Genomic DNA, 16,305 nt, shown 5'->3' with positions numbered 1-16,305 from the left:
AATGGAGTTGTTAGGCTTTCATTTTTTGAAGCAGGGCTAACTAATCTTGATGGCCATCACCTTTCTACTTGCTTTCTTATAGAACCTGATCAGATGGAATTGAAAATATTTAGCAACAACTCCTCTTAGCCTGGGGTATAGACCAACTCTTGCTGGTTTCCTTATATAAGGTTCATCCATCCACCCAATCACTTCACAGCAACTCCTGATTCTTTGCTCGCTAACCCTCATAGAACAACCGTCCTCAGGTCTCCACTCTCTAAAGAGCGAAAATGAAGAGTGAATCAGCAGCGATTGATATCCCAGAGTCTAGCTCTGTTGCTAAAGGAAAAGCACCTCTCATAGCTGTTTCCAGGGATGAAAAGGGAGGATACGGGAAGGGGATTGCCATATTTGACTTCATTCTAAGGCTAGCTGCTATTGCGACTGCTCTAGCTGCTGCTGCTGCCATGGGAACTAGTGAAGAAACCCTCCCATTCTTCACTCAATTCTTCCAGTTCCAAGCTAGCTATGATGATCTTCCCACTTTCCAGTATGTGATTTTAACCTGTTGCTAGGGATAGTATAATATGCACTGAATTCTTACACACAATAACACGCCTTTTGGGATAATACTTGTTACAATGTCTTGGGCCGGTGGCGTGAAATCAACATAGTAGCCTATTTAGAAGGTATGGAGATTTCTACAGAAATTTTAAGGCATCTCTTTTTTCAGGTTTTTCGTCATTGCAACCGCATTTGTTGGTGGCTACCTGGTCCTTTCCCTTCCACTCTCCATAGTAGGTATTGTCCGCCCACATGCAGTTGGACCAAGGCTCCTGCTGATTATTTTGGACACTGTAAGCTCTCTAAATGTTGTGTAATTAACATCTCGCTGTGAAACCCAAATTCTCAACTCATTTTAACAAGAAAATCTCAACCCCCCCCCCCCCCCCCCTTTTCTTTTCTTTTTTCAGGTTGCACTTCCCCAAAACCCCGCTGCTGGGGCTGCAGCTGCTGCCATAGTCTACTTGGCCCACAATGGCAACCCAAACACAAACTGGCTTGCTATCTGTCAACAGTATGGTGATTTCTGCCAGAAAGTCAGTGGAGCTGTGGTGGCATCACTCATCACTGCTGTCATCTTCGTGTTTTTGATTGTGCTTTCAGCTTTCGCTCTGCGAAGGCATTAAGAGAAAAAAAGAGTGAAACTTGTTCTGTTTTATCTCTGGACTTGTTTGGTGTTTATGTTGTTGTTATCATTGTTATTTTCAGTGTTCTTATTGTATAATGGTGAGAGTAATGGTGTGATTTACAGTAATGTAAGAGATGATTACAATGAAAATTGAAGTGTTTTATATATATATATATAGCTGTGTCACTTGTGAATATGCTTGGATTTACGGTTTAAACATTATTGCTTATTATAAAATTATAACTTCACAAATTACTTAAAAAGCTCTTGAAGCCATGAGATCAAATATATACAAGTTTATTTATTTTTATATTTTAAAAGTATTTTTAAAATAATTAATTTTTTAATTTTATTTTATTTTAAATTATTTTATTGATAATCCCATATCATTTTAATATACTAATATCAAGAATAAACTTTTTAAAAAATAAATATTATTTTAACATATTTTAAAATAAAAAATATTTTAAAAACCACTTCTATCAAATAAACTCAAAATCTAATATAGCTCACCTCCATTTCCTCAGCAACAACAACTAACATGTTTGTTTCTACGTTTTAAAAGTATTTTTAAAAAAATTTGAAATTTTTTTATTTTTTTATTAACTTTAAATTAATATGTTTTTAGTGTTTTCAAATCATTTTGATATGCTAATGTCAAAAATGATTTTTAAAAAATAAAAAAACATCTTTGACATGCATTTTGGCACGAAAAGCTATTTGAAAAGCAATAGCAACCACACTTTCAAGCAGGCTTAAGTCTTCAATAAAAACTTCTAATCAAAATATAATTGCCTTGCTTAAGCCAGAGGAGGGGTTGTTGAACATTAGTTACAAAAGGTGAGATAATCATAATCCCAGTAAATATTCCTCCCTCGGAATTAAAATGGTAACCTGCTTTCAAATTCTTGTCAAGTATCTTCAAATTGAGAATTAGTCATACATCAAAGGGAATTCTAGAGCCATTGTATCAGGCACATAGGGCTCATCTATATATGATATAGTCGCAAGGTACAGAGCACAACTCAAAAGGTTACTAAGAAAATTATTTTCAAGAAAGTCCTTTCTAAGTGCTAATTGAATAGTTGATGTTTTCTAATCAACTTGTTATTGCCTTCAGCTGGGGACCAGCTAATTTATGCTCCCCTGCTTCTCACAACTTTCTTCTCGGCTTTTAATCAAAAATGAAAAAAAAAAAAAGCAAGCTTTAAATAGATTGGAAATGGTGAGCACCCACACCCTTATTCCTATAAATAAAAAAACTATTTAAGATTGCAATCCTCACTACAAACTCGATTTAACCAGCTCCTCTAGTTTCAACAACCTTTTCTTTTAGGCATACACTTCAATATATTTTTTAATTTCAAGATGCCATTGTCGTGCATTACCCAACTAGACACACATCAAATTTTCCATGCAAGACAAGGACTTTTTTTCTTGCCAATATTAATATTTATTTTCTCCGTATATTGTATCATTAGTTGTGACTAACTTATACATCAATAGGCATCACAACCAATAATGAATAACCTAACCTTCAATAATGCAGCTCTTCATCTCTACAAAGTACCTACAACTCTACACATAGAGGGACTTGCAACACACTTACTCCACGAGGTAAGCTAGGTTAATCAAAGTCTATAAATATCTTAATTATTATATAAATATTCAAGTAGGAGAGGCAATTTAATTTCATATAAGAAAACTAACATATACATTTTCTCTCATTTTCTTTACTCTTTTGCACATTTTTCTTTTTAAAATCTTACTAACCTAAATATCAAATGATTCATTCTTTTGTCAAAAAACTTATTTTTCAAGAACAATAAAAAATAAAGACAAAAGCATAAATTCAAGCCCATCATATTCTAACATAAAAAACAATCATGAAAAACCCAATACATTCTAAATCTTTCACAACTTTATCAATGGTGTCGTTTCTAGAAACTTGAATAAAAGTTGGTTCATTTCTTTTTCACACCCCTCACTAAAAAATTCTTTTCATAATCAATTACTTGGAAACTTTAGGACATGAAAGAATTATTAACCTCCCCATAACAAATACTTCAACTCGTTCAGATCCCCCAACAACTCTCCTATCAAAGTGAGAATGTTTAACAATGTTGTTCTAGTCATACAACAATAATTTCACACTCTTGCACTCTTTCAATGAGAAATAAAACATGTAGCTTCATTGCATACACTATTGAATTTAAAAAGATAATTCATGTTTCCAAAAGAAATAAGGTAAAATGACATGAAAGTTAGTAGACATGAGAACATTCGTACTCTAATTGTCCAAATAAGTTGCTCCTACTATAAAGAGCACTCCTTAACAAATCCTAGTCATAACAATGACTTCAACCATCAATCCTTTTTTTAAGTATCGTTTATAAGCTCCCCATTGAAAAAGGCAAAAACATAAGATAAAAAAGTAATTACATCATCCTTTAAGAATGAACATCGCCTTCATCAAATAAAAGGTTCTTCACTTTGTCATCAAGTGTTATATACTCATCCCTCTAAATATTGCATCTCTATAAAGGCCAAGTTAGACAACTATGATGACTTTACAGACTTAAGAAAGCACATACGAAACATGAGAAATATTCTAGACCTGGTTATAAATAAGGCTGATGCTATATACAAAATCCTCATAATAACATTTTATAGATATACTCAGATATGGCATTAAAGCCTTAAGCTTAGCTCCATCCTTGACCTTCATGACCTTTGCATTGAACTTATCTTCCATTTCAGCATTAACATATCAACCAAAAAAAGTGATGTTAAGCTTTTTTTTCATTGCTCAAGGATAAGATAAGAGTATCAAAGCATACCTTTAAAGATTTAACAAAAAAATGGTAAGTGTGGAGAATTTAATCAAACTTATTGCCAATGAAGCTTTAATTAAAAGTGTTTATAACTACTTTTTATATGAAAGACTATATACTCACCCTAACTGAACTCTTCTTAATGTGAAAAAGGTAATAGAAAACCACTTTCAAGTAGATAAGATAAGCATGAACAAACAATAACATCTTTATTTTCATCCATAAAGAGTAGAATTTCTTTAACACCATCAATCTTTTACAGGCATCTAAAAAGCATTAAAGGATCCATTCATAACTGTCTAGTATTCCATGAGCTTATGACTACTACTCTAGCTGTTATACGAGATAAGGTAATGAATGTCATTAAAAAAATGGAATTTATGCAACACTTTTCATCTATAAAGAGTGGCATGAATATAAGATACCACAATTTTTTTTTTATCATTTTTACCATGACTATATTCATGATATTAAGGAATGTTATACTGTAAAATATAAGATAGAAAAATTAATCATCAAGAGTTATATCCAACAGTGTATAAAAAAGGAAGTGCAACTCGAACAAATAAGGAAAGATTTCTAAGATGCATTACTTGGGATAAGATAATTTCTAAAAAATATATCTCCACTTGCATGAGAAAATCTTCTGAACTTTTCAATAAAAATAGTAGTGTTCACAATGTCTATTGAATTCTATGTGTCTCCAAACAATTTCTCTATGTCTTTCTTGGAAAATTTGGGTTGAAAATACTTTCTGAAAATTATGAAAAATTTTAAAAATATCATATTATTTGTTGATTATATCAAATTTAATCCTTAATTTTTTTTTATTACTATATATTTTTTATTTTAAATATTTAATTTTTAATTTTATCTTTTATAATTGTTACGTGATTTTTTCTTATTATTTTTTTATTGAAATTTTTTATCTATTAAATTTGGTCCTCATTCTTTTGATTGTTACTTATTTTATTTGAAATAATTGATAAAATGTTAATTATTATTATTATTATTTTAATTTCTTCATATTTCATTTTTTTAGATTTAATCTCTATTATTTTGATCATTATTTATTTCATTTGAGATAATTTATATAATTATATTTTTTTTTCAATTTTATTTTCATTCAACTTTTTAATTTGTAAAATTTGTTCCTTATTATGTTAATACACTTGAAAAAAATAAAACATTAATAAATTATTTTCTAACTCATTTTCCATGACATAATCAAATATTAGAAAGTGTTTTCCAACTTATTTTTCATTACACTACCAAACATCAAAAAATAATTTATTTTTTTAGAATTTACTTTCAAAAAAAATTATTTTCCAGCAAATAAACAGAGTCTTAACACTACTCTTACATAAAATATTTTTCATTTTCTAAATAACTAAGTTCTACTTTAAGAGAAATAAATAAATTTATTAAACACTCATCTCTTTTGTATGCATGATAACAAAAGTCATAAAAAGGTAACATCAACTATATAAAATATTAAGTATTTTTTTCTATTTCATTAGTCAAATCTTTCAAACGTGATTTTTAAAAAGACTTGTGGAGGGGATGAAGGAGCATAAAAAATAAATTTCTAAAATTAGAAAAAAAAAATATTACATCCTAATTGCTCAAGCTAGACCCAAAAAACTATAATTCATAGTCGTTCAAACCATCTTGAATGGCTCTCTCTCACACATTTTATCTCTACCCACTCATCTTTCTCTTTCTCACCCTTACCAGCTATAAGGGCTTTCCTATCAAGCACACACCTCAATATATTATAATTTTGAGATGTTGGTGTCGCACACCACCCAACTAAGTATTCATTAAATTTTTTATATAAAGCAAACATTTTTGTTCTTGCTAATGATTATTTTTTGCACACATATGACATTATTAATAACCAACTTCTTCATCAATAACACAAGCACCGCAACCACTGATGAGCATCAACCAATCCATCAATGATACATCTCTTTAAAATTCATAAAGTATCCACAACTCCACATACTGAGGTACCTATAATGCCACTCTTCATGACTCTATAAGGTGAGATAGTGTGACCAATTTCTATAAATACCTTGGTCACTAGGTAAACATTCAGGTAAGGAATGTCAGTTTAAGTTCATATAAAAACACTTATAAATACTTGCTCTCATTTTCTTTACTCTTTTATAGATTTTTTCTCTTACATTTTACTAACTTAAGTATCGATGTGCCCTTTGTTTTAATAAGAGACTTGTTTGTCAAGAACAACTAATCTTATATTCCAACCTATCACATTCTAACCTGGTATCCAGTAGTGGAAAGCCTAATCTCGTTTGAAGTTTTCATAACTTTATCATCAACAATAACAATAATAATTAATTTTTTGTAAGGAATTCAAAACGAAAAGGAAAGAAAAAACATCCTTTTGTATTACCTTAACTTAAAAGTAGATTTTTTTTCTTTTTTGGTTTTGTTTAAGCTTGAACTTAGATTGGAATCAGCATTTTTAAGCTTAGTTAATGCAACCATATATTATCACTTGTCCTTGCATGTTGATCTATTAATCCATTAATTCAAAACCTATCCTAAGATGGGTTTTTCTTAATCGGGTTAAAAGTTGATATGGATAAACTCCAGTGACTCGATTAACCTAATCAAATCAGGTTAAGACATGATTGAATCAGGTTAAGTTTCAAGTTGGGTTTAACAATATCAATTATGCATCGGGTAAGATAAAAAAAAAAATCCACCCATTTAGATCGATTCGAGTTGGTATTCATTAAATTTGGATTAAATTATCATTCTTAATTGCAAACTCTTCTAAACCCATGTATTTAATAGCAACCTAGACAAGGATGAAACAACCAACTAAATCTTACAAGGTTAATTTTGTAATTCGCTCTTACAAAACATATATTTAGGTGTATAAATAGCGGGATATCCCGCTAGGTCAATCTATTTATACATAAATACCCCCTCGGTATAAATAGATTAATACTAAACTTGGGCTCATGCTATTTTCCTAATAAAATATTTAGGCATTACAAGAGCTTTTTTTTTAAATAAAGAAATTCAATAACTTAGATTATAGTCCTGATCGATTAAATGAGCTAGATTTATTTGAATCATATAGGAAAAAAGGACAACTATAGCAAACATATATATATATATATATATATATATATATATATATGATAACATAGGGAGAAAAAAAAACCTTTTATCCAAGAGCAAAAGGATGATGTTGTTTAATTTTTAACTAGTTAAACATGAAATGATGAAATAGGATAAAAAAACTAGTTTGAGTCAACCTAAGTCAGTACGATAAACATATCATCTCGATATTAAGGGGTGAACTAGTCTGAATTAACATGACAAACTCATAGACTAGATCATAACGTTAATATAATTTAATAGAAAAAATATCGAATAAAACCACAAAGCCATTTTTTTATATAAAAATATTGAACAATGATATCAAAAAAGAAAGTAAGATAAAAAAAAGATGTAAACCCCTATTAACTTTTCAAATATATGACTCTGGTCATCAGACCTGAAGTACTATACATGAAAAAATTAGAAAGTTGAATCTCTAAAAAATAAAATATTGAAGGATAAAATTGAAAAATATAACACATATAAAACTATAAAATAAAAAACAATAATTAAAAGAATAAGGGTTACAATTAAAATAAAAAATAAATTAAAGGGAAATAATAAATTCTCAATTTGAAAGTTAAATTGAAAAAAGTAAACATTAACAAAAGGAAAAAAAATCAAAAGAATAAGGACTAAAATGAAAAAAAAAACACAATACACTATAAACTTGGATTGATGGGTAAAGTTAAAAACAATAAAAAAATTATAAAAGGGTTAAGGAAAAAAATTGAAAATAAAAAAATAATAATCAAATTAAAAACATCGATACATGATGAAAAAATTAAACATGCAGAATTTTTAACCTGTTTTTTATATAAAATTATTCTTAAATGTAATAAAACAATTATGTACCCATCTAATTAAATAAATAAAAAATCATTATGTAAATAAATAAATAAAAGTTATTAATGATAAATAAAAATAAAATTAGATAAATTAAGAAATAAATATATATTAATATATTTAATATCACAACATGAGTTATTTATCCGGTTGTATTTAATGAATATGTTTATTAAAGCCATTTAGTAATAAAAATCAACATACACATAAAATTTATTTAATAAAAAAAAATATTATACAAGGTTGCAAATATTTAAAATATTATAAAAAATAAATATTTGTTATTTTTAAAAATAAATTTAATATATAAAAAATATAAAAAAAATTACAGATGAGTTATACTAACATCTTTAAAAATTAAACAAATCAAATATAATTAAAAAATAATTGTTATTTGATAAATACTAAATAAATGAAAAAACACATAAAAATGGTATTAATTAAAATATAAACCTAAAAATTAAAGAAAAGAATGAGACCATGTGTTTTTGTGTTTAGTAAGTTAGGTCAAGCGTTAAACCTATTAAGAAATGGCTTGTTTGGGGGCTTTTAATTTTTTTTTAAGTTAATAAAGCAGAAAACAAAGTTTTTTGAAAAAAAATAGATGATATATTTTGTGAAATTCTCTAAATTTTAATTATTATGGTAGTGGAAAAAACTAGATTCCTGTCTTTTCATCTAAAAACTCATTTTTAATCTATTTTTGATTAAAAACTCCTAAAACACATCTTATTAGCCTTGTTAAATCAATATTTGGCTTTCAAATATGCAAAACACTCACCTCAAAATTCAAAATCAAAAATTTTTTTGAGCTAAGATATGTTTTTTAGACACGTTTTAGATAATATATATATATATATATGAACTCATTTTATTACATGAAACTATTTGGTATAAAAATCAATTGTTTAGTGACCCAAATCATCACCAACGACAACTTTTCTCTCCACTCTAAAATCTGGTGAGCATTTCTTTCTTCTTGTCCTAAAAAAATTTTAAAAAATAAATTTTAGTAAAAGAATTAAATTTTTAAAAATTAAAGAAATCGTTATCTAATAGATAAAAATAGAGAAACTAAAATAAAGTTTTCAAATAAATTTTAAAGTCATAACCTATTGTATATTTTTTTTTACTTTGATTCTTTGTTTTTCAATTTAATTTTTATTCAAAAAATTATACCATTAAATTTTAATTTGGATTAAAAATAATTTAATAAAAATTTAAAAATTTAACTTTAAAAAATATAACTTAATTGGTCAGGTCTGAATTTATTATTTAAAAATTATTAGATTAAGTCTTATAAATCTCATGCCACTAGAGATTTATATAATTATTAATTTTAATAATTATAAAATTAATTGGGATTCACGTAAATTAACTTGAATATTTATATTAATAAAAAAATAAAAAAAAAATATTGTTATAATTCATAATTATTTGTCAGGAAAAATAGTAATTAACGCTATAGCGATTTCACGCCCTTTTAGTTTTTTTTTAATTAATTAATAATAATAATAATTAATAGTAAAGTAATAGAGTGGAGTGGAGTGGACTGTACCGTCTCTCCACTGTCAAAATTCATAAGTCATGTCCCGGCCCCACACGCGTCTCCCCTCTTCCTTCTCGCTCTTGCTCTCTTTTACTACTGAAAACTAGAACAACTTTTCCCGGGAAAATCGAAAGGAAAATCTGATCGTTTGAGTTAGGGTTGGAAGGAAATGTCACAGACAGGGAAATTGATGCCAAATCTGGATCAACAGAGCACTAAGGTGCTTAATCTCACTGTACTCCAGCGAATGGATCCTTTCATCGAAGAGATTTTAATCACAGCCGCACATGTCACTTTTTACGCTTTCAATATCGAAACCAGTCAGTGGGTACGTGCGTGCTTGTTTACGTCTGTTTTTTTTCAATTATATTCGAATCTGATGTTCGATTTTTATCACTCTTGATTTCTTAATTTCATTGTTTCCGATTTCAGAGCCGCAAGGATGTTGAAGGATCTCTCTTTGTTGTCAAGAGGTACTCTGAATTAATTATTTCTTTTGTGTTTTGTAATTATTATTATATTGATTTTTTTTTGTTCTATAGGAATACTCAACCGCGGTTTCAGTTTATTGTAATGAACCGGCGAAACACAGGTTTCTATTTGTTCTTCTTTTTTTGTATGTTATCAATTGGGTGGGTTTTTGAATTTTTTTATTTATTTATTTTGTGAGCAGAAAACTTAGTGGAGAATTTATTGGGGGATTTTGAGTATGAAGTTCAAGCTCCGTATTTGTTGTATCGGAATCAATCTCAAGAAGTTAATGGTATTTGGTTTTACAATCGGCGTGAATGTGAGGATGTTGCCAACCTCTTTACTAGGTACATACAATTTAATTCTTCTTTGACAACTTATTTAGTTAGATTTTGTTTGATGTTTACTTAAATATTCTAAATTCCCTAATACATGTTAGAGCTTGGGTTTTGAGTGAATGATTAGGTGCTGTTTGCATTATTAGTAGCTGGTTGGATTTATTAATTAGATTTTATTGTTGTTTACAGGATCCTTAATGCTTACTCAAAGGTTCCTGCAAAGCCAAAAGTAGCTTCAGTCAAAAGGTATTTTGTTCTCGTATAATTGAGTCATCTGCAATTAGTTATTGGATATCTTGTATAGTTGATTCGAATGGTGTTTAAATTTAACACATGATATGCTTACTGCTGTTAGAATATTTCTATGTGAATATAGCCTTTAATTCAGCTCAACCAAGAATTGGTTGGGATTGGATATGGGAATCTTAACATAGTTGATTATGAAAAGAATCAACGTGGATTGTTAAGTGATTTTTAAATAATTAAGAAACATTTTATGTTGGTAAAATCAGGATGTGAAGAAATTCTTCTTCTATGAACATAAATGAGAGTGCATCTCCATGATCACTTCCCTCATATATTATCAGTTTGTTTTGTCCTCAAGCTTTCATGACTTCAAAATTGACAGTGCATTTGGATGTTGCTCTGGAATTTTAAAAACTTGATATAAACATGTAACTGTGATTGCTGATGTTGAATCATCAATTTGTTGTTTAGTTATGCTGATTGAGAAAATGGACTTTCTAGCATGCCATCTAACTTATTGTTTGCACAAACTGTATATCACTTAGTGAATATGAGGAGCTTGAAGCAGTCCCAAATATGTCAGTGTTTGAAGGTCCCTTGGAACCATCATCAACTGCCTCTGCTGCCAATGATAGCACTGAAGATTCTTCGTTTGAGAACTTCTTTAGTGTAAGTGCCTTACTTCTTTGCTTATTCTCAAGAGTTATTTTTACACACTATGTGGAGAACTGCTCTTTGGATTTTATACTTTGTTTGTCAATTAATATATTTGTAAATTCTGCTATGGTGCCATTTAGGATTCTGTTTGTCAGTTAGATACTTGACATGGTTGGTTCATTTCAAACTTGCATGTTTTCTACTGAAAACTATCAATCCCATGCCTGAATATACACTTGCATTATTGTCAAATGCCTAATTTGTGATCCCCTTTTGTTGATTGAGTTTCTATCGCTATCAGTGTAATAGTAATAATCATTACCCAGCACTAATTTAACCACCAATCCCATTACTGCTTGCTTTCTATGCTTTTCTAGTCTGATTTCGCTAAATTTTCTGTACTTTAACCATATATATATATATTAACATGCCTGAGTAGTTTTTGATACTATTCTTGCAGACAGCCATGAATATTGGAAGCACTGCTTGTAATGTAGCAAATTCAAGACAGCCATATCAGCCTTCTCCCACCATTCCATTATCCTCCCATACACCTAGTGTTGTTATGCCTTCTCCACTAGTTCCACAAATACCTTCTCTTCCTAATTCATCTTTACCCACCTCAAAAACCATCCATGGCACTCCTGATCCAATCAGCAGTGGCAGTCATGTCACTAATCTTGTGAAGCCCTCATTTTTTGCTCCCCTTTCTTCCTCATCTGTATTGCTGCCACCCCCTATCTCCTCACCACTTAATAGTGCTCCTGCACTTCAGCCTCCCCTAAATCTGCAACGACCATATGGCACTCCAATGCTTCAACCCTTCCCACCTCCCACACCACCACCATCTCTTACTCCTAGTTCAACTGCCACTACACCTCTAATTAGCAGGGACAAAGTCCGTGATGCACTTCTGATGCTTATTCAGGTACTTGATCCTTTTCTTATCCTTACATCTCCCCTTTATGTCATTCGCTTACTTATTTAATGTAAGATTATACTTTTAATATCTGTGCAGGGTAAAAGAACCACCTATTCTCTCTTGTTTAAATTTTAAAAGCCACTACTTTGCTTGGATACTAAGCGATTTTTGAATTATTGATATCTCCTTTTCCTTTTGAAAAAAAAGAAGAAGAAGAAGAAGAAAGGAAGTAAGAAAAGAGAGAAGTGAGCATCTGTCTAAATTATTGTTTGTTGATTTGTTCTTATGCTAGGATGATCAATTCATTGACATGTTTCATCAAGCACTGCTGAAGGTGCACCATCCATGAGGTATTGAAGATACACAATGACCTTCCCTTTGACAGATGTGGCAAATACAGAATGGTTGTAACATGAGTTCTCTGTACAGACAGCTCTTGGTCCTTGGAAATAATGGGGGTATAGCTCTGGGTTGGTCCAAAGGAATGGGTTCTCTCGTTCAATGTAATGTTGTAACAATAGGTATAGAAAACGCCTCAGAGGTTGAGCATAGAGCTTGTGATGTCAGTTTCTTTAGGTTCTCTAGTAGGACTGTACTGGATATGTCTTGATGTGTAGCAGCAAGCCAGTAAGGACAAGCTGTGAGAAATGAAGTTTTCGACTTCCACGATCGCCTTTTTTCTTTCTAATTATTTGAAAATTGTGGTTTGATCCCTGCGATTAGAGAATGGTGTCTTTATTTTTATGGTCCTGTAAATATAATTTGGAAAGAGCGAGGTCTGAAAATCAAGGAGATGAAAGAGAGAATAAAAATAGGTTGCTAAAGCCACGTCGGATCCTCGTTGTTGTCATGCACCATCTCAAGAGGAAGTCCTTGTCGAGACAATTTTAATGACCCTAAGTTAGGCCACCCTTACATCTTGTTGAGGAAGCTGCATGCATCACCGTAGGACAACGATATCTTGTACAAGTTGGCGCTGTTACATTTTCAATCAATTCTCTACTTCAATCTCTAGCTTTGAAAAAAAAGAAAAAAAGAGGATGGGTATTTGTTTCAATTTCAAATCTATTCTCTAAATATTCAGTTTGTTTTAAATTAATAAAATTATATTTTATTTTATCAAATCAAGTATTAACCAAATTTTAGATTTTTTTTCACGGTGTAGTAATAACCTAAAATCAATAAAAAAAAATGATCATCAAATTCAATTCCACATTCAACTATATGTTAAAGGATCATGTTGAAAGAAAAAATTAAGTGACAAAACATGGGGTGGAACATTTAGTTTGGGTTGAAAATAAATAAAATAAAATTTTATTTTTTCAATTTGAGTATTAACCAACTTTAAGTTTTTCCCAGCATTAAAAGAATTTCATATCAAGCTGGCTAAAGGAAATCATCAAGTCAAATTCCACATTATTTTGTATATTGAGCAATAGTAAAAACTTTTAGTTTCTTTTAATATTAATTAATTAATAATTAGTAGGCACAAATCCATATGGGCATGTGATAGTTTTTATTTCTAGGTGCTTTTTAAAAGCATATTTGCTTTGAAAAAAATTAAATTGATGTTTTTTTAATTATTTTAATATGATGATATTAAAATTAAAAAATTATTCTAATATATTTAAAAAAAAAAAAAAAAAATGCACCCTCATAACCAACACGAACTGGTGAGTGGTGAAATAACACGAGACTTAGCGGCGAGGAATGGATATTGGGATGGGGCTGTGGACTAGGGGATCCAAGTCCAACACAAACAAACACCGACCAACACTTGGGCTGTCAAAAACATGCTCGTAACTAGCAAGTCCACCCGACCCAGAAGGGCATCATATATAAACAGAACCCTCCTCGCAGAAACAGCCTCAACCTGGAGTTGTCCTCTCCTCCCCAAAATATCAAAAACAAACACAAGCAGGGATTTGGTAAATGGCTGCCGCACTTAGAAGAATCGCGGGAGAGAAATGCTTTATGCTTTCAAGTATTCGTGCTAAACTTGTTGCTGCTCCAACTGCCCTTTTCATTTGGCAGCGAGGCATAACCACTAAACTCTTTGTTGGAGGTACTCTGCTCTACTCTCTTCTCTTCTACTACACGCCGATAACACTTTTAAACTTGATATTTATCGTTTCTTTCTATGTTAGAAAACATCAAATTGAATAAGTAGAGTGATTCTAAAGAAATTTTTTTTGTCTGATCCATCAATTTCGTAAAGGTGTCTGAACCAAAAAACTACTTGACTTAGGAGTGTGTTCATGGCTATGTTTCGTAATTTTTAATTTGATGGATTATTTTAGCTGCTTACTTCTATGTTCTATTTTTCTTCCTTTAAAAAAAAAAATCTTGTTGGGTTATCAACTTTTCATCCATCCCCGCCACAAATATCTAACAATTTGCTCATCTATTGGCTGCTTCAATCTTGACACTTCATTGCTTTGTTTAAGCCAAGAAACACTTTTAGCAATTTCCTCGATCGGTTAATTGAAGTAATAACACAATCAGATTCATGGTTTTTGTGTGGTGGGGGAAGTAAGCAGTCTTTCAACAATAAGCTAGCAGAGTTGATGGCAGGGAAACTTGCAACTTTTCTTATTAAAAACACTTCTTATGTGCTGCTATGGCAACATAATGTTGAATGTACTAAAGAAGTTTTGTGACTGGGATAGTTATGTTCTTCCCGTAGTCTAAGCAGGTATATATATATAGCAGACTAGCTCTGCCGAAACTTAAGTGTATTGTAAGATGTTTTTGATATAGTGGGAAAGTAGGTTGTTATAAAAGGCTAGTGTAAATTACGAATGTCTAGAATGCGAGTTGTTTGGGTGTAACTGGTAAACAAATTCAACCAGACCAATCTAAGGTGGGTTGGCTGGCTTTGGTTTTGGTTTCTTCTGTGGTAAACTAAATAAGAAACTTGCCAAGACTGATGGAGTTTTGGATGGTAGTTGTTGTTTATAATATTTTCTCTTCACAAGTTTAACATGCCAAAAACTGTCATTTTACTTATGAACTGCAATTATCTTTATGCATCTTAGATGGCCATGGACATTTAGCATGGCTGTAATTCTCCAAAACTAATTGAATTTTTCTTTTCTTCCATGCGATGTGCTATGTTGCAGGCTTGTCAATTTACACCACAGAGAATGGATTATCAGAAGCATTCTCTCAATATGGTCAGGTTGTTGAAGGTATTTTGAAGTTCACTGCGATGAAATCTCTAAGCATGGATTATTTGATCAGTCCTAGTAAACATTCTTTTTCCTTTGCCAGCTAAAATTGTGATGGACCGAGCCTTGGACAGATCAAAAGGTTTTGGTTTTGTAACTTATGCATCTGAAGATGAAGCTCAGAAAGCTCTGGACGAGATGAATGGGAAGGTAAATTTGGATTCCTCTCTGCATTTTTTATTGAACTCAAAATCTCAGGAATAACAAGTAAAATGCATTGCAGTCACTGAATGGACGAGTCATCTATGTGGATTATGCAAAGCTCAAAACTAATTTTGGTGGTGGGATACCAATTGCTAGAGGACCTCCTGAACCAACAACATCTGAGAGTTGAACTACGAGGATATAATTTTATGTCATTTGCAGGAAGATTTAGATACTTGCAGGTTATATCCCAGTTAAATCTTGGCATTTCGTTCTCTCGTGCAAGTGATGAAATGTATTTGGCGATTCCAAATGCATGACAACACGCTACACCTGAATCAAATGCCTGCACACAGAAACCAGTGGATAGGCTGTTCTTTCTAGAAGAGAGTAGAATAAGATTTGCTTGGCTACAAATAGAAGTTCGTGTGTTCTACCAGATGCTGAATTTAAGAATAATGATGGTTTGAGCACGGATCTATATTTGTGCAAAGTGTTGAGTCAACTTATATTACCTTTATGTATGCATATTCTAATGCAAAAGGTGTCATCAAAATTGATCTTCTCCGTGACTCGAATTGATAGGAAATACTACATCCGTGTATATAGTCGAGTGAATGAAAAACAAAAAGGTTCAAAGAAAGCTCGAGTGCTCCTCTATATCTGCAAGTTAAGAGAGCTGCATCATTATTTCAACACGTATACCGGCATCCTCCAATTGGATAATAATAGTTGATGATTGTCATTAAAAAT

The 16,305-nt window shown here is 30.8% G+C and overlaps 3 protein-coding genes across 3 annotated transcripts; all 3 read left to right on the top strand.

Annotated features, from left to right (window-relative positions):
* Positions 1 to 178: 178 nt before the first annotated feature.
* LOC105141417 (casparian strip membrane protein 1-like) lies at positions 179 to 1,324 on the top strand. The gene is made up of 3 exons (XM_011048625.1): positions 179 to 532; positions 716 to 839; positions 957 to 1,324. The coding sequence occupies exons 1-3, from the start codon at positions 273 to 275 to the stop codon at positions 1,170 to 1,172; spliced, it is 600 nt and encodes a 199-aa protein (XP_011046927.1). The 5' UTR covers positions 179 to 272; the 3' UTR covers positions 1,173 to 1,324.
* An 8,231-nt stretch (positions 1,325 to 9,555) lies between these two features.
* Positions 9,556 to 12,888, top strand: LOC105141414 (mRNA-decapping enzyme-like protein). The gene is made up of 8 exons (XM_011048622.1): positions 9,556 to 9,872; positions 9,977 to 10,017; positions 10,087 to 10,136; positions 10,218 to 10,362; positions 10,543 to 10,599; positions 11,145 to 11,268; positions 11,717 to 12,184; positions 12,471 to 12,888. The coding sequence occupies exons 1-8, from the start codon at positions 9,714 to 9,716 to the stop codon at positions 12,525 to 12,527; spliced, it is 1,101 nt and encodes a 366-aa protein (XP_011046924.1). The 5' UTR covers positions 9,556 to 9,713; the 3' UTR covers positions 12,528 to 12,888.
* A 1,136-nt stretch (positions 12,889 to 14,024) lies between these two features.
* Positions 14,025 to 15,943, top strand: LOC105141415 (glycine-rich RNA-binding protein 4, mitochondrial-like). The gene is made up of 4 exons (XM_011048623.1): positions 14,025 to 14,243; positions 15,301 to 15,369; positions 15,452 to 15,558; positions 15,632 to 15,943. The coding sequence occupies exons 1-4, from the start codon at positions 14,111 to 14,113 to the stop codon at positions 15,740 to 15,742; spliced, it is 420 nt and encodes a 139-aa protein (XP_011046925.1). The 5' UTR covers positions 14,025 to 14,110; the 3' UTR covers positions 15,743 to 15,943.
* The last annotated feature ends 362 nt before the right edge of the window (positions 15,944 to 16,305 follow it).

This window comes from Populus euphratica, unplaced genomic scaffold (genome assembly GCF_000495115.2).
Source record: "Populus euphratica unplaced genomic scaffold, PopEup_1.0 scaffold144.1, whole genome shotgun sequence".
In the NCBI taxonomy this organism is placed as follows: Eukaryota; Viridiplantae; Streptophyta; class Magnoliopsida; order Malpighiales; family Salicaceae; genus Populus; species Populus euphratica.
Note: the sequence above shows the minus strand (reverse complement) of the source record. Positions and strands in the feature narration are given on the sequence as shown.